Source organism: Rhinolophus hipposideros, assembly GCF_964194185.1.
Source record: "Rhinolophus hipposideros genome assembly, chromosome: 24".
In the NCBI taxonomy this organism is placed as follows: Eukaryota; Metazoa; Chordata; class Mammalia; order Chiroptera; family Rhinolophidae; genus Rhinolophus; species Rhinolophus hipposideros.
Window position 1 is genome coordinate 37,999,315 of NC_138070.1, and position 18,732 is coordinate 38,018,046.

Consider the following 18,732-nt stretch of genomic DNA (forward strand, 5'->3'; position numbering starts at 1 on the left):
TTCAAGAGATCCACTTTACTCATTGCCCCTCCTGAATAACTGTTGACTTCAAAACAACCTCCACGAAATCTTCCCACTGTTCAGCCAACACAAAGACATCGTGTTCTTCAAGGAGCCACCATCTGAGACCAACTTGTTAATAACAAAACTGTTCCAGGTCTCTGCATTCTCTCATCTAGGAAACAAACATCCTTCTAAAACAGACAAATCAAATGGTGTTCAGAGACTACATTAATCATCTTTATTGCACTCGAAAGAACAACTCAAGACGTGTAAAGAGTGGATTTTCAAATAGATGTTTTCTTGACCCAGTTATATTTTTATTCATTGAAAAAAGTTGACATTGAGACAAAAATTATCTTAAAATTGTGCAACAACATAGTAAAATCTTCAGCAGAATTCAGTGATTTGGAAATTTATCAAGGCAATTGAAATCATAAACACCTCTTTTCACTTTGGAGAGAAACAAGTATACAGTGTTTTACTTTAAATAAGAGCAGAGTGGGCCGTTATTTTGCTGCAAATACTTTTCATTTTGCCTAAAAGTTTCTAATAACTCATAACAAGAATTTTTAAATGAAAAAATAACATGGAATATCTGAGAATAATGTCCCTGTTCGGAACTCATACATATTCCATTTTAGCTATCACACATGAAACTAATACCATTCTTGGGTTATTTGGCTCTGACGATTTAATTCATAATATGTCTGCTCGGAATTAGTGGGCAGAAACAAATATACAACCTATCCTCCCTAAATCCATATTCAGTGGTAATACCCCTTGTGAAAACATGTTTATTGTCCATGTTTATTGTCCTTGCTATCTATTCCATATCTCAGTCTTGCATAGAAAGTAGTCTACATAAACTTAATGCACCGGCTTTTATTACACAACAATTGTACCTGAAAGGCAGCACACACTCCTGTTAAGAAAAATAACATAATCGGAATGTCAAGATACAATCCCGACCCAAATGAAGATTCTGTATAGAGTTTTAGAGTGAATTCCTAAAATCAATATGGAGGTGATGTTCAGTTTGCTTATAGCCCTCTATCCCTTCTCTAAGGGACCTACCAACTCTCTGCCAAAGAGAGAGAAATCTTTGCAGGGATCCACCATGACCCCCTCGGAGGGAAAGTGATCAACCAAACCTGATGGGATGGGATTCCTGCCCTTAATGAAGTACTGGGACTATAACCTTACTAGATGGAGTGGCCACTGGATGGCTATTTGAAGGTAGGATTCTCCACGGAGAATCCTGTAAGGGCCTCACAACACCATCGCTCTCCCTAATTCTTCCCCAAATGACCGCTGCTTTGAGAAGGGTGACATTCCTTCAATTTTGGAAGTATAATTTAATCTAGTGGACCACACATGATGCGCAGATGAGACCATGCAGCTGTGTGTCCCACATCTGTCCCACCCAAATACCTCTAGTGATACTACCAGAGATGGAACCCCAGGAACCCTTCTTTCCAAGTCAGAAGTTTCAATCAGCTACTCAGAACTGTAACTACCTCCTCAGCTTTCCAGGGTAGCCAGTAGTTACTAGAGCTTCTTACCTGCTTGGAAACAGACATGGCTTCTCTCTGGAATCCTCTGCAGAACTCTACTCTCTGTCATGTTATCTGAATGAACTCATGTCTCATAAGGCTCAAGGCCATTAAATACATAAAGGGGCAAAATCATCTTCCAGAGGAAATTTGTATTCAAACCGCTGCCTGCCAAATTTCGGTGGTGCATTATTGTTCTGTCACGATCACGGATGTGTACTTCCAATGCACATTCTAATGTGCCCTGGGAGAGAATAAAACCTTGTCCCTGTACAGTGTGAACTTATGAGGTGGCATCACCAACGAGGTACAAAAGCCCCTTCTTCAACCAGGGGCCCCAAGTGGTCACAGTGAAGACAATTATCTGGTACTCTCAAAGGCTGCCCATAACTTTAATTTCCTATTGTCACTCCAACCTCCTGACTCTTGCAGACAGTATACATACATCAAAACTCCACAAAGCTATGCAGAGAGAAATAGGAGTGTGTGCTTCAAAAGCTCATAAAAAATATACGATTTACACATAGCTGCATCTATCTAGCTTAGTCTTCAGGAACTTAGCTCTTCTGTTTATATAAAATACTCTAGCCCTAAAAGGCTGCATTTTCTCACACAGCACAGTGGCATTTTTCAAAGGAAGAGGGTGATGGCCAGTCTATACAGTACTTGTGTACTAATCCCTGGGAGGCACTGGTAATGAGAATTAGATGCCCAGAAATATCTTAAATTGCCAACTGGAGACATATGCTCTGTAAAAAGGCTTGCCTATGGAATAATTGAAAATGAAGTCTCAGAGCCTTTTACATCAGCTTTTACCAATGCCACCAAAAAGTTGGCAGAAAAATAAAAGAAGAAAATATACTTCCTAGTGGTTCAATGAAATGACTTGCCTTCCACAAGACTATTTATCTTTCAGCTACTTAAGGAGCTTATTAAAGGGGAGGTGGTATGGCTTAGAGTTGTGAACAAAACTCCAAGGTAAGATGAGATAAAGCCAAATAAATTTCAGCCTTTAAAAAAAAATAACAAAGAAGAGAAATAACAAAGAAAACATGCTGGAATGAGATTCATCATTACCACTTGTTAAAATAAAATGGAGCCTTACCCATATGACATACTAAATGTCTACAATTTAAAAATACTCATCCAAAACATATATATTTTTTACACTAAAAAAATGTAAGTGGCTCTTTGTTTTCTAAACAATCCTTAAGTAGAAGGAAACTACCCGAGAATGATTCTTTTGGTTAAAAGAAAGCAAATACTGAGAAGGCGGTGCACTCCATCTAAGAGGAGATGAGGTTTTTTAGAAAGCTGGTAGATAAAGGACACATATTCAAAAGCATGACTTTGGCACCTGCCCAGAACTCAGTGCTTCTCAGCTGGGAAGAAGTTGTGCAGTGAGGTTCATACAACAGGAGTCAGGACAGTGCTAGACATTGGTGCCGAAGCAGTGGATTCCACGTCCCTGACATGTGGCCGTGACTTGAATACAGGGTGGCATTTAAAGGAAGAAAAAAAACTGATTGTTTTACATAAACTCTAATGTTGCTGCTACTGTGAATTGGATTGAAGAGTTTCAAATTCGTTGACTTCCTGTATCTCTGTAAGAGTGAAGAGCACTTTCTCTTTGAATTGGGCAGGGGTACGGGCAAGGGAGGTGGAAGAAAAAAAATAGAGAAGGCACTGACCCAATTCAAAATGACTGCATATATCGGTATGGATTTTTAAGAATAATAAGTGGCCACCCTAACACAAATATAGAACTTTACACTTGAGATTCTTCAGTGATAAGTAAAAACAAAACAAAACAAAAATCAAAAATGCTTCTATATTTGCCAGTGTATCTATCACGGCACAGATCTCTTCCATAACCAGAGTAATTTTTTTCAATGACAATGACACCAGTGTATAAAAAAGCAGTGTTATCATTTTGCAGCTTTGAAAGCTACATCTTATATAGAGCCATATATAGTAAGAATCCATCAATTAATATGAGAGGAACTGTTGCTTGCAAAGCTTCCCAAGCTGCAGCTCTATTTAACTGAAATGGAGCAATGACTCAACACACTCTCCTGCCAAACACCATTAGGCGACACATCAGTTAATAAAAATGGATTATTTCCAGAATAGCAACAAACTGCTTCGGTTCCTCATCCCTCAACCCTATGGATGAGGGGCTCACAACATCTGTGGTGTCAGATGACCACTAAAACCTTGCCTTTTACACAGTCCCAATAAATTAACAAAATAACATAAAAGAACCTTCCCCCATAATACACCCAATCACTTTCACATAAACTAAACCCAAACAAAATTTAAACTTTTAGTATACTTTCAAGGAGGAGGGATTCCACCCATCACTTTCTCTTGAAGTCTCTATTAAATACATTTCTGTGTCTTAGAAAAATAAAAAAAAATGGCCAATTTATTGAACCAAAATTACCTCACAGACATAAAAGCATGCCCAGCAAGCACAGCCCTGTAAGACTACATTAATATCAAATCAAAGCAATTTGGTGACTAAAATCAACCTGGTTAGAAGTTCACAGTTGATTACTACAAAGTTTATTCATTCCTTTCTTTCTTTTCTTTTTCCTTTTGTTTTTGGCCCATATAAAAATAACATATTGCAACTCAAAGTGCATCTTTTAAAATAAACCATCCACTATCTTTATCAAATAAAATATTTACACCATTTGGTTTTTAGTGAAGAAAGCTCTTTCAGGCTATCACCATGGGGACATCATCTGAAAATCCAGTTATCATGGGGGCGTCTTCGTCGTCCTCTCCTAAAGGCAAAACAGGCAGTCCTTAGTGAGTTCTGTGCACTTGAGTCTGACTCCACCTCCCACCGCTGTGCCTCTCCCTCCCCCCACCACCTCACAAACTCCAGCTTCTCTCTGACACTCTTAGGCACCTTCTCCCCATCAATGGGTGGCCAAGCTTATTTTAATGCTAGCTTGAATTTAATCAAATAAGTAAAGTCAACCTTTTAGGAAAGAGACTCTTACCACCTACCCAAAAGTCCGATAGATGGTTTAAATTCCCTAATTTGAGTTATTCACACCCTATGTTAGCATAGCGAACTTCATTGTCTGTTTAGTCCTTTGAACCTGCACTACCCTAAGAAAAAGGATCTTAGAGGGGTTTAAGTGTTTTGAGGACAGCTTCCCAGCTGAATGTTGTCCCCTCATGGCCCCTGGTACAATGCTGTGCAACTAAGTGCCAATCCAAATTCAGTAATCATTGCACGGCACCATAATGGGTCGACAACTTTTGTCCCAATAATAGAAGCAAAAGACCCACTCCATTCATGCAAGGCAGTGAAGAACTTATAATAAAGCGAGACAGGAAACTGAGAGGAAAATCAAACAGAGCTAATATCAAATGATCAGTGAATGGAAATACATAAATGTCTTTACAAACAAACAAAAATTATAACTAGTTTACAGAAAAAAAAATGTAAACTCACATTCAGCATTCTGAGTCTGTAGAAGCCTGAGTTTGGTAAGGTCCCCAAACACACCCACTTTATTACATTAAGTGCTCTACTAGCTAGATTAGCATTTGGTCATTTGAGTGTGCACACATTTATAAAAGGGGCATTTCCTTCTTTTCCCCATGCTACACGTTATCAATATATAAAAGAAGAACGGTCAGTGAGGTTGCACTAACAATCAGAAAGAAACAACAAGGTGGAAAGAGTTCTTTGGACAGAAGCTGATTGGGAAAGCATTAATTTTTGTCTTGACTGGGATTTCCAGAGATATCAGACCTCCACATCTGTGAAGGATGAGAGGGGCTAGAAATTCTGGAGAAACTGCCAACACAAAGCCTAGGGGCTGTCCTTCCTATACAAGCAAGCTCCAAGCAATGCTTCCACAAAACTGCTCCCTGTCTCGGGCCAGACCACACTACTGAAGAGACTACTAAATGGTACTTTAATTTAGGAACCAATTCAAAGCATAGGGCTCCAATTGGTTTACCCAAAGCAGTGGGGTCGCTGGTTAATGCATAACTCCTCTAGAGTCAAGAGATGAGCTTAAGGAAAGTACTTCCTAACCAAGTCACTACTGGCTTTGTAAGGTCTGCCCTGGGAGGAAGAACCACATACCCAGGTCATCCCCTGAGGAGAAAATGGCAGAGCCCAGCCTCGAGCTGTAGTGGCTATTAGCGAAGGCGGTGAAGCTGCTCTGCAGCCTCCGATGTTTCGTGTACAGGATGGCAAACCCGGCCCCTAAGCTCAGCAGGATCAGGAACAAGATGGGCACCACCACAGCAGCAACATCAGTCGATCTGGCAGCCTGAAGCGTTGATGCATTCCCACCTGCCAAGGCAAGACGCCAACCTGTGAGCCTCCTGAGTGAGGGCAGGAGAAAGGATCAGGCAACTCCTCAATGCCCCAACCACCCAAAAAGCTAGGAGTTTGCAACAGCCACCCAAACCGCCTGCCTGGGCTGGCATGTCCCTGCATGTGATGCCTGAATGTTTCCGACTCCTGATCATAAGCTGATGGATCCCGGGCCTTGTGCATGCAAATACGGTAATTACATTAGACTCCGAATCACTGCCTTGTTGGTATGTAGATAATCTCTTGGAAGGGAGACCTTTGTTGGGGTATCAACACTGATTTCATTAGCACTATTACTTAAGACCACTTGCTTGCCTTACATAAGAGGATGTGAAATCAGACCACTAATTAACAAGGTTGCAATTATTTCCCCCTACTTGGCACCAAAGTCGCTCTGAACTGCAATTACCTGAAGCTCTATTAAGTGACATAAATGAGATTCCTTTTCTGCAATACTGACTTAACAGCTCATGAAGTTTTATGAGGTTGTTTTACTTAAATAAAAGAGAAAGCAAGAGAACCTTTCCATATATATTTAACATTTCCTCAAAGCTCTTTGCAAAGCCATTTAAGTATCTATAACCTAACACTGATGTCCCTTTCCCATTGTCTTAAACAAAATTTTATGACAATGTTTCAACAGGGCCCTAGGGCATAGCCATCCCCGTTGGGTTAGGGCCAATTTCTCTGAAATGGTTAGACTTTTTTTTGTCAGAGATCCTGGGGAAAGTCTAAGTCTGAAGCAGGGAAATGGAAATTGGGAGTCAGTTTTAGCTAAGGAAGCAAAATGGACTTTCCAGGTCTCAGTGAGGAGCCTTGCCCGGTTTGAGGCTATTTCCTGGTGTCGGGCAAGATGGTAAGATGACATGGGCCAGGCCTTTGCCTCATGGAGAAATCCAGTACTTACCCAGGGATTCTTCCCAACAGGGGACTCATAAAGATGGACCAGAAAGCCATTTCTTGCAAGCCTAATCTAACAATTCAATATGTGCATGCCATTAATTTCTTTCATTACTGACTTAACAGACAAAAAATAAAAAAAATAAAAAATCCTCCAGCAAAATGTTATTTCATGTGTCCCAACCTAAGCCCAACTGTGAGGTGGTAAATCAGGGGACTGCTCTAAGCTAGAGCAGTTAAGAGGAGGCCAGCATGGTGGAGGTGACAGGAATGAGTGAGCTGCTGCCCCCAACTCCACAGGGACAGAGGGCAGTAAAGGGTAAGAGACAGACCAAGAGGTCTAACCAAGAGAGTCTTTCTGTTTGATAACCTTAGGTTTTCTTTGTTTGTTTGTTTTCTTTTTTGAAAGGCAGCTGGCAGGTATTGTGGGGAAAACAACAGTTTTACCCAAAGTCTAATTCACAGTCCCTGACTGGTTTTACTTAAAAAGGAAGCTCAATTTAGGAAACACTAGGGTTACAAGAGTTTTGTTGTTTCCTGTGGGACCGTCTCAGAACCTCTAATACGCTGTGATAATCCACAGGGATAAGGTATGCAGGGTTTCTCTCTTTTCGGGTGATACCAAGGAAACGTAGTCCACCAGAACACACCCTGGCATGCGCCATGTGATGGAACATACAACAACTCTAACAAGGTTCTGGCTTGAGCACTGGTTAGTTCTCAGCTGGGAGTAAATCAAACTAAAAATACCAGCGGAACAAGGTTGTTAAAATCCTGGCCAAGCCACTACAGTATAAGCAGAATTTCTGTGTAAATGAAAGGTGTCTCTCTTCGACCATCAGCATGTCCCAAGTATGTTATCCGTGAGTATCCACAAGACAGAGATCCCTGGCCAAATTCAGGTTCTGAGCTAAGGCAGGCAGCTAAACTGAAGGGGAAGGCTGTAAAATCAGTCACTCCATGGCAAGGAGATTATTTACTGACTTGGAGAATCACAGGAAATATTAGCATATTGGAGGCTCTTTAAAGTCCTAAGAAAACAAACAACAAAACTCTTATTTATAGTGTTTCCCAAATAGACTCTCCTTAAACAAAACCTGTTAATCTTCCCTTTCTTAGGCTTTACATTCACAATGTGGTTACCTTGTAACTCCAGCTGCTCACACCACGCCTGGCTTGAGAAGTATTTATAAATAAATCAGTGCCTGATTAACTTGACACATAAATGATTTTCTCTTGAACTGAAAGAATATTTTCAATGCATTTTTCAAAAATACATTTTCGTCAAACCATGCTACGTCCTTGATGTATTTCCCCAGAAATGAGAATAGAAACCGGCAGCAATAGCAACTTACCAGTCCCCAAATCATCATACAGCAGGACAGCAGGCTCCCCACAAATCTGGCTGCCAAAAAGGCATTTTGCTTGGACAGTGAAAGTGTAATTATGACCCAATTTCAGGTTGGAAATTTTAAAGAAATTGTCAGTAGTATTCCCAAGGTAAGCTGTGATATTCATGGAACTATCGAACATGTGTATCTCATAGCCCTGAAAATAAACACACAAGACATTGCTAAGGAAGTTAAATAAAGATTCTGACAGCTTCCATTGATAGTTCCAACTTTATGTGAACTTCTTAGTGCAGACTTTTATAGATGTTAAAGCAATTTGGGTTTCTTTCTTTTTACATTACCATTGAGATATTTGATTCAGAAAATGGTTATTTTCCCATCTCAAATGTCTCAAATAACTACCAAGCCCCTTATGAGCCGCATAGTGGAGTGAAAAGTAGAGCCATGACAAAAGCCATTTCAACAAATATTTCAGTACACATTCCAAGTTCTGGTCAGCAGTCTACTTGTCCCAAACAATATTAAATGCCACAAAGACTCTGGACAATTCAGCGATAGTTTGCTGTAATGGGATTTGACTAATAAATCCAGGTTACACTGGACTCCAGCAATAGGGTAAGAAAAAGGAAGTTGTATCAGAAAAGACATTTGTCCATAGAACAATGCATAGGAATGCCATTGTTAGCCCTCAGCTCACTTCTTATTTCCTTGCTTTTTTGCTTTCCCAAGCTGACGGTAGCCCCACACTAGCCTGGCCTTGAAATAGGAAGTGCTTCAGCAGGCTCAGCCCTGCCTACTCTCATAGGGAGAGTATGAAATAAATAAGCTTCCTATTTAGACTGGCTGAGGAAGAGTCCTGGACTCCTGTGCTGGGAAAGTTACTCATGGGACAGCCCTGACCCAGCGTGGCCGAGATCAGGATGGACTGTTGGACGTCTCCACTGATCTCCAAGTATTCCAGTGTCAAACCCCCACCAACACCCACCCACCAGCACAAAAAGGACCTCATCTCTTACTCCTATCCACGTATTAGGCCTCTCTGCATACTCACGGTCTCTTGGTCCCCATTCCATTGACCTGTCTATTTTTGGAACTCTAAGTGAGGGGGAGGGAAGAAGGATATGTAATACCTATGCCAGAACCCCGCACTAGGAGTGGACTACTGGGCCTCTGCCACCCAGAATGGATCTCTGATGACAACTGGCTGCCGAACAGGGTTTCCTAATACCACCTGCCTGAAATCCCATCTCTGCATTCTTCTTTATCCACTAGCATTCGTTATTTTCTATCTAACATATACTCGGCGTACAACATTTGCAAAATATATAAAGGCATAAAGAAAAAAAATTAAATGACACAAACATCAACCACCCATAATTTATTTCATCAGTCTTCTTCTGTTGGGCATTTAGGCTGTTTCCTCTTTCTTGCTATCATAACTGAAACTGCCCCAAAAAGCCTCATATATAAATTCTTTATGCATATTGTTTCCTTAGAGTAAAATCCTAAACGAATTGCAGGATCAAAAGGTGTGAACCCTTTTAACGTTTTTGATACATATTACCAAAGTGTCTTACAGAAGGCTGAACCAATTCACATTCCGAGAGTGCTAATCACCCCAACTATTACTCATACTGGTAGTACTCTTTCCCCAAAACTCTGGCAATTTAATGTGAAGGTGCCATATCTTTGTTATTTAGATCACCAGTGAAGTTGAATCTTCTTTTCTTTTATTTACTGCTGCTGGAATTTTTCACTTTGTTACCCCTACCTTTTTCAAATTTACAGTATTTGTTTTAAATTGCTTTGAAAACTTTCTTTATATTTAAGTATATTAACCATTAGTATGTCATAGTTGTGAGAGTTGTGAGAATTTTCAAATTTTAATATAGCTTTGCTTCTGGCATTACACTCTAACGACAGAACCTTAGGACTCTGCTGACATTATACTTCAAGATATTGGAGAAACTGACCTTAAATTGGTTCCCTGCCCCGAGGAACTGAGCTAAAATGGTGGCCCCAGCGGAGAGAGAAGTCCCCAGCTTAAGCCCCAGACCACTTCCGCATTACCCCCTCCAAGCCATATCCCAAGCCAATCACCAGATGACACCTACCCCTTCCCCAACTCAAGGAAGTCCCCAACCCATAAAAACCTGCTCAAAACCTTGCTAGGGGCTCAGTCTTTTGGGAAGGATCCCGCTGAGCCCGCCAGCATAATAAAGCTGACTCTCCTAACTCTCTGAGTGCCGCTTGGGTTCTTTCCGGTCCTGGATTCTGCAACAAAGGTACCCACAGTTGATTTATTGTGTCTCTATTTAGCTCACACTTTGCTGACAATGGGGCCAACCCAGTTCCATTCAAGAATCTGTGCAATCTTGGGTGACAAATCTATTCCCAGGTGTTGTTCTCCTGCTCCTATCACCTGTTGTGAATACAGTAACTGACTGCCAATAGCTAAACAAAACAAGCATTTTTCAGATGTCAACAGACTATCTTCAAGTACTTCCTGCTCCTTTGAATTTCACTGGAAAGAAACTGATGAGAAACCAGTTTGAGCGTGCAACTCAGCTCCCCAGGACACAAGCCACAGCCCTGTCCTTAGATTTGTTTGGGAAAGATGGGACCCTTGGTTACAATGCTGAGCCCCAGTCCAGCTTCCGGAAGCACAGTGAGGGCTCCAGCCCATTTCTCTGTCTTTCAGGGGAAGACAAGCTCAGGCCTGAAAAGTGCTTGGTGCAAAGATTCTCATCTTTAATGGGCAGTGTAAACATTTCACTAATTAGCAATCCCACAGAAAATGGTCCTTTAATTCTCAAGTTCACTCCCTTGCCTCATTCTTTCTTTTTACTCTATCTATGTCAGCATGCTGTTAAGGAGCTAATCTCTAAAATAGCATTTCAATTAGATTGACAAGTCATTGAGAAGGAGGAAGGAACTCACCCTGCTTTCATTAAAATACTTCTCCTTCAAAGCTAGACTTTTCCAAAACAGAAGAACGTGGTCATTTTCTGTTATGATTTTTAAGGCATCGGGTGCTGATAATGAAACTGGAAATTAAAGATGAAATAAGATGCAGTTAGTGGCTATCCATTTGAATTTCCGTGCTCTTATCTGTCAAAGGGAGATTAAATAATGCTAACCTTGAAGGGCTAGGTTAAAGAAGAAATAAAACACAGGTGTTACTTTCTATAGAGACTAGCAAGTAATAGACACTCTTTTAACTGGCATGTCTTCTGTTGTTACAATACCTTTAACCAAGAAATTTGGACAGTATCTAATTTAGTAGCCCTTAAACCCAAGGATAGCCAAAAACAAATGAGTTGGGGGAAGGAAGGGATGAAATGGAATGGATTGGACCTGAACTTCTGCTCTGGGTCCAGCCTGCTTGATGTGCTCTCCTTAGTCCTGTCCCCAGAGTCAGAGGGGTCTCAGAGCTCAGTGAGGGGCTAGGGAGCTCTGCCTCAAGTCAGAGGCCTGGAATGACCACAGAATACATTGCCATGCCAGCCTCCACTACTGATACTCCTGACATGACTGCTGTCCAAACAAACGAGCTTATTACCTTCTTCTTGAACTTGAGCCTGACTAGAGTGAGTCCCGGGCTGGCAGCAAGACCTCCTTTAATCTACTGCCCAATTACTGGTCTCCCTCCATGTCTACATATCATATTGCCACAAAGAACCACTGTGACTTTAGTCCAGGTCCCAGATAAAATGCTTGACTTGAGTGGCAAATACTCAGTTTTATTTCCTAACTCTCTTGGGCATTCCTCCTCCTCTTCCCTAGAAATGTCAACACCAGTTAGCATAAAGGAGACCAAAAGAGATACAGAAAATGACAGCCACTCCCCAGCCCTCAGTGCCCTGACAACCATACTGCAGCCAGATAATGGACTCCTGCACTGCTCTGCCCAGAGTATGGATACTGAAGGACAGTGGTTGTACGTCCAGTGCAATTCCTGCTGGAAATGTCTTAACAGCCCCAAAGGCTCCTTGCTGTGCAAGAAAGCCTCTAATCTCTCCCCTGCTTACCCGTGGTAATTTTTATACTGGAATCTTTGCTCATGTTCCCCAGTTGGACAATGACATGGTATTTCCCTCCAGGTTCCAACTTGTTAAGGGTATATTCCACAGTACTGTTGCAGGATTTGACTTTGTAGCTCCTGTCGCTCTTTCTTATTAGATCTTTGACTGCAATTGCATATAACTAGACAAGAAAAAGACATTTTAGTGATAATAGGAAAGGTGGAATTTTTGCATTCCTTCTAGGTCAATGATGGATGACATAAGTGTAGCAGTGGCCATCACCTAAAGCATTTTGAGCCCCCAGTCTGACTCTGCTCTTTGGGAAGCCTCTGGGTGACTTGGTCCAACCTTTAACAAGTATGTACCCTCAGAATTGTGCACAGAATTATCAGTTAAATCCAAATAAACAACTCCAGGGAAAGCTACATTTATTGTGGCATCAACAGGTAAATAGGAACAGGCAAGAAAAACCCAAATCCATCGTTCAATTTCTGTATCTCCACCTGTAATAGTTTCAGGATGTCATCAGAGGAGATAATGAATGAAAGTGATCAAAGAACAAAAAGCTTTACTTATTGTCTCCCAGGTTGCTTCTTACAAATACAGGGGAAAGAGGAAACTAAAGGGATGAGTAGTAAGTACAGGGAACTCCCTAATCAGGAAGAAGTTGAGAGTCAAGAAGAGTATTAGCAACCAAGCATTAAATATCACACAGGCTGGAATGGGGGCAGAGCAGAGAGAATGGAGGTCAAAGCAACCTGAAACAAGAGAAAGTGGGACGCTTTTTTTTTTTTTTTTTTTTTTAGAATCAATGCCTCTTCTTTTAGATTAGGGGCCAGCAAATGTTTTTGCAAAGGTTCAGACAGTAAATATTTTAGGTTTTGAAGCCCAGATGGTCTCTACCACAAGGATTCAACTCTGCCATGTGTAGCATGAAAGCAGCCATAGATAACATATAAACAAATGGGTATAGCTTGGTTCTAAGAACATTTTATTTGCAAATACAGGGGATTGCCTGGATTTGGCCTGCAGGCCTTTGTTTACCACTCTGTTTTGGAAAGTCAGAGAAGGGAATATGAGAAGGCAGAGAAGAAAGAGGGACAAACCAATAATCATAGCCAGGAATAACGGAGAAGTGACAACTAAGAAGAGGGACCTATAAGGACACCATCTTTCGCCAGATAGAAATGGGGGACCTCATGCTGAGCTCCAATCACCAGGCCTATGTGTGGTACTTGCCCCAATACAAGGTTCCCTTCCCACCCCCAAACTGGGACAACTGGCCCACTCACCAAGTCCTGGTCAGGAGAATCGTAGGGGGATTCCCACTTGATGACAGCTGAGGTTTTGCCTGTGTGAACCGCATGCAGGTGTCGGGGAGGGAGCCTGCTGTCAGGGATCATCCTTACTACCACGTAGTCAGAGGATGGCCCTTGGTAAGGCACCACCACCCGGACCTGAAACAAACACCATGTGGGCTCATGCAGTCTTCACTAAATCATTTTTTCAGCAAAATAGTGACACATTTACACAACTAAAAATCAACCAGTACAAAAAGATATAAAGTGTAAAATAATCCCCCACCTACTCCAGATGGCTAATTTACTTTCCCACAGGCACCACAGGTAACAATTTTTTGTACTTCCTTCCAGAAATGTCCTATGTATACATTAGTATCCACATGCGTGTATATATATACGTATATATATATATATATATATATATATATATATATACGTATATATACATACTTACATATGCATGCGTGTATATGCAGCCTTACACAAATGAGAAAAAAATTTCCTTTATACAAATGAGAAAAATCATACAAATTATTACGTTGTTCACGTCTTTCACTTAATAATGCAGCTTAGAAATTTTTCCATATCCCTACATTTAGAGTTGTTACATTTCTTTTGGATGGTTGTCCTGTATTCCATTGCAAGGATAAGCTATACTATTTTTTTTTAAATGTATTTATTGGGGTGACAATTGTTAATGAAATTACATAATTTCAGGTGTACAATTCTGTATTACATCATCTATAAATCCCATTGTGTGTTCACCACGCAGAGTCAGTTCTCCTTCCATCACCATATATTTGATCCCCCTTACCCTCATCTCCCTCCCCCCACCTCCCTTACCGTCTGATAACCACTAAACTATTGTCTGTGTCTATGAGTTTTTGTTTCTCATTTGTTTGTCTTGTTTTTGGTTTATATCCCACATATCAGTGAAATCATATGGTTCTCTGCTTTTTCTGTCTGACTTATTTCGCTTAGCATTATACTCTCAAGATCCATCCATGTTGTCACAAATGTTCCTATATCATCTTTCCTTAACGCCAAATAGTATTCCATTGTGTATATATACCACAACTTCTTTATCCATTCATCTATCGAAGGACATTTTAGTTGTTTCCATGTCTTGGCCACTGTAAACAAAGCTGCAATGAACATTGGAGCACACGTGTCTTTATGTATAAATGATTTCAAATTCTTTGGGTAGATACCCAGGAGAGGGATTGCTGGGTCATATGGTAATTCTATTTGTAATTTTTTGAGGAACCTCCACACTGCCTTCCATAGCGGCTGCACCAGTCTGCATTCCCACCAACAGTGTATGAGGGTTCCTTTTTCTCCACAGCCTCTCCAACACTTGTTGCTATTTGTCTTGTTGATGATAAGCTATACTATTTTTAACCAGTCCTCTCCTGATAGACATTCGTTTCAAATCTTTTGCTATAACAAGCAATAGTATATCAAACATCTTTTTGCATATATCTTGGCACACATAAAAGTTATGTAGGCTAATATGCTAGAAGTAGAATCTGACAAAAGCTTTTACCTACTCCTGTGACCCATTTGCTAAGTTTTTAGCCCTCCACAATGGAGCCATAGTTGGCATGACTGTTCATTTTGTGTTTCAAGCAAGTATTTTTGTATTAGAGTAATGACACTGGTGTACTAGAGTAACTATCTTTCCATCACTTACATGGATCCTGGAATCCATGTCCCCAGTGCCCCAGGTCCTGGGTCTCAGCAAGGAGACCAGAAATTAAGGTGTCCCTTAAAAAAACAAACTCCTCTGGCCTCTCTGGTATGGGACACTTACCAGAAACAAATACTGCTCATCCCTACTGACAATGACTGTTTTGTTGTGGAGTGAAGTTGTCAAGCTCTTCGGGTTGCGATAGAGGTCCAGAAAGGACGTAGCATAGAAGATACCATAAACCTGGTAAAAAGAGGGACATAAGCTCAGTGGCCAGTGACCTCATTCTTTTGAAATCCCTAATTTAAGACCCTGGAAACCACTTCAAAGAAGCTCAGAGAGAAGTCTTCATTCAATATATACTTCACCAGCATTTATAGAGAAGGCACACTGGGCCAGGTACTGTATTCACACCTACAAAGGTAAATGTGGTATAGTCTCTGTCCACAAAGAGCTTGTTTTTCAGGAGAGATGGGAAGGGAAGGATAAAAAACACAATTATAGATAACAAGTTGCAAACATAGAACGTTAGACGCTTTACTAAAAGACTGAATAATAAGCTAGCGAAAAAAGGGGCTTTCCTAAAAGGGGGTGGCACTCTACCAGTGTGAAGCACGGATGTGGAAAGCTGAGTGGATGTGCCAAGTGGGGTTGAAAGCTGTGCGAGTTTGTGGTGGGAGCATGTGGTGGGAAGGCAGCGGTCATCCTGGCTGACTTACCACATTCCTGGGGCCAGTCCAGGTGCATTCCACTGCAGTCTGATTAATGGCCTTGGCTTTGAGGCTAGGAGCGGGTGGGCGGACTCCTTTGGTCACGACATGCTCAAATGCCAGAGGACTATCCCCTAAGTCAGTCTTGGCCCAGGCAGAAATCTCATATGGCGTATGAGCTGTCAGATTGCCAACTGTGAAAACAGGGATAAGGAGATGCCAGAAGGGAGCTGGGGTATTAACCAAGAATCTGTGTCCTGATATACACATCCATTTTTTTAATGTAATCACTCGATCTATGTGAGTCCCACATATTTTAGGATTGTCATTATTTTACAAAATCATTCAGTGTCATTTATTAATGACTACTATAAGTAACATAACTTTCAATCCAGTTATCCTATGAAATCAGACAGGGACCCAAAAATTTGTAGTGTCTGTTATAATAAAAAAAAAATTGTACATAATCTGATTGTCCAGTGACAGGGGAATAGTTAAATAATGTACATTCCATGAACTTCATGTGCATTTCATGAACTATTATGCAGCTACTAAAAGTTGTTTCCAAGAATATTTAATGAGACTAGAAAATTCTCACAATTTTACGTTAAGTGAAAAGGGTAGGATACAAAACTATATGTAGTACTTTTCTGATTTTATTTTAAAAAGATATAAAAGATCAATGGAGAGAAAAAATATTAATTTAGGAGATACTGAAATTTAAAAGTGGTTTTCTTGGGAAGTGAAATTATAGGAAATTTAAAATTTTCATTATACTTTTTTTTTGCTTTCTAAATTTTCTATAATAAACATGGCCTCCTTTCTAATTAAGAGGAAATGTCATTAAAAAGTAAAAGAGCAGTGAACAAAAGATACCTAAGAGGACAGTCTTTGGAACCAGCATGCCTTGGGTTCAAGGCCTGACTATACATTGTTGTTGTATTACCAAGAGTACAGCATTCAAACATTCTAAGTCTATTTCCTTGTTTGTAAGACAGAGAAAAATAACAGCACTTTTTGCAGCTGGCCATATTAAAAAAGAAAATGATTGTAAAGTGCTTAAGCGCAGAGCTAGCCCTTAATGTATTTCAGGCAATAGCTAATAAGCCTTTCATTCTTGAACCTGCCAATTTCAATTGGTGTGACACTGAGATGGGATCACAGGCTCTGGAATTAGAAAGATGTGGGTTCCGATCCTGGCTCTGTCACTTTCTGAGCAAATAACTCAATCTCTGAACCTTGTTTTCTCATCTATAAAATGAGTATATCCCATAGACGTATTATTGGGGCTATGTAAAACTCTGAGTGTATTACTCAGAGTGCCTAGATAAACGCTTGCACACAGCAAGTGCTCAATGCTGTTTTCACTCTTGCACAACCTCCTTGGGCAACCTTCAGTTTCCACACACACACACAAAGATAATAATAGATCACCTGTGAGGAATAAAATATGATTGAAAGTACTTTGCATAGAAGCTAGAAGGAAAAAGGAAGAGGCTCTTATGTCATTCTCAACATTCATAGGCAGCCTTTGCCATTGAAGGTTTTGTCTTGGAAATAAATTAAAATCCTTTCTTGAGTCCATTTTCAGATATGATCATTTTAATTGAGACTCAGCATTCGCACAGATATGAGGGATTAGACCCCCTTCCTCCCTCCCTTAGCTCAGTGTGTTTGTCTATTCATTCAACAAATATTTACTGACCACCAATTATGCACCAGGCCTAGTGACACCTCATATTAGCAGAGGAGTAAACCAGGCCAGAAAAGAGAGACAGGTAACTAAATCTAGGCATTCTTTCTTTTGGAATTCAAAAATCATCTATTTACAGTTAATCTGGCTTCTTTCCAGTGTTTTTCTCCTTTTAAGTCTCCACACCATCAGGTTAGAAAGGGCTTGAGGAAACATCACGTGGGTCCCTCCCCTAGAGTCAGGAGTCGTTTATGGTATCCTCATTCTGCCCACCCAGAATGGTGGACAGAGGAGACCTCCCCTGCCACCCCTTCACCTTCCCCCCCCCACACAGACTTTTCCTTGACACCCCCCACACAAGCTCTACAGTCAGGAAAGCATCGGTCTGGCCTTACTCCTTCCTGCTAACACACCAACTAGCTCCAAGGTATTACCTTTGTGTGACAATATGCTCCCTCGGAAGTTCAAAGTTCTCTTCTCTTGTTTATGGGTGTCAAATGCCCAAAAGAGGTTCACCACATATCCATTCACCTGCCAAGAACCAAGACACATGTCACGTGAACAATAAAGTCATAGAGGATACCAAACAGAAAAGGCACTCCTTTTTTTATGGTTTCTCTGGGTATCTCATTTCTTACAATGGATGGGTTGTTTCTTTTGATCTTTAAACTAATTCCATTAGTGCTATCTCTGAATATTTATACTCCACCTACTTCTAAAAACAAACATGAGACCATTGTAATATAAAGAGTCAATGAAACAAAAACTGATAAAGAATAAAAGGACAACTAATAAAGGCAGAAAGAAGAAAAACTAAAAAGATAATTAGGTTACGGTAATTAAGGATAAATCTTAGCTAAGGTGGTCCTTGCAATCAAGGCCAAGAGGTCAATACAAAGGGGGCTTGGTTAGATCTCATCGTCTAACAGGAGCCAATATATCCATGTATCAGGAAAAACTACCTTTTCCAAGTTTGGAGCTCATAGAAAGATTTGACCTAAAGATCTTTAAATATGGAACAACAAACAAAATAAAAGACTAGAAAGACAAGGTTTATATAAGGCTATTTCTTGCATCGATTGCCTCTGAAGCCATGGGCATGACACCAAATTGTAATTCAGTAAATGGTACAAGGACTCTGAAAGCTATTT

General features: G+C 40.6%; 1 protein-coding gene across 1 annotated transcript in view; it reads right to left on the minus strand.

The window, feature by feature from the left end:
• Positions 1-294: 294 nt before the first annotated feature.
• The window catches only part of SORL1 (sortilin related receptor 1), a 154,754-nt gene continuing 136,316 nt past the window's right edge, over positions 295-18,732 (minus strand). The window contains exons 40-48 of the mRNA XM_081037393.1: positions 18,016-18,112; positions 15,898-16,082; positions 15,302-15,421; positions 13,480-13,644; positions 12,194-12,368; positions 11,103-11,209; positions 8,166-8,358; positions 5,674-5,886; positions 295-4,348 (exon numbers count right to left, since the gene is read on the minus strand). Coding sequence (XP_080893519.1) covers positions 4,281-4,348; positions 5,674-5,886; positions 8,166-8,358; positions 11,103-11,209; positions 12,194-12,368; positions 13,480-13,644; positions 15,302-15,421; positions 15,898-16,082; positions 18,016-18,112 — 1,323 coding nt within the window. The 3' untranslated portion in view covers positions 295-4,280. The remainder of the gene's footprint in view (positions 4,349-5,673; positions 5,887-8,165; positions 8,359-11,102; positions 11,210-12,193; positions 12,369-13,479; positions 13,645-15,301; positions 15,422-15,897; positions 16,083-18,015; positions 18,113-18,732) is intronic.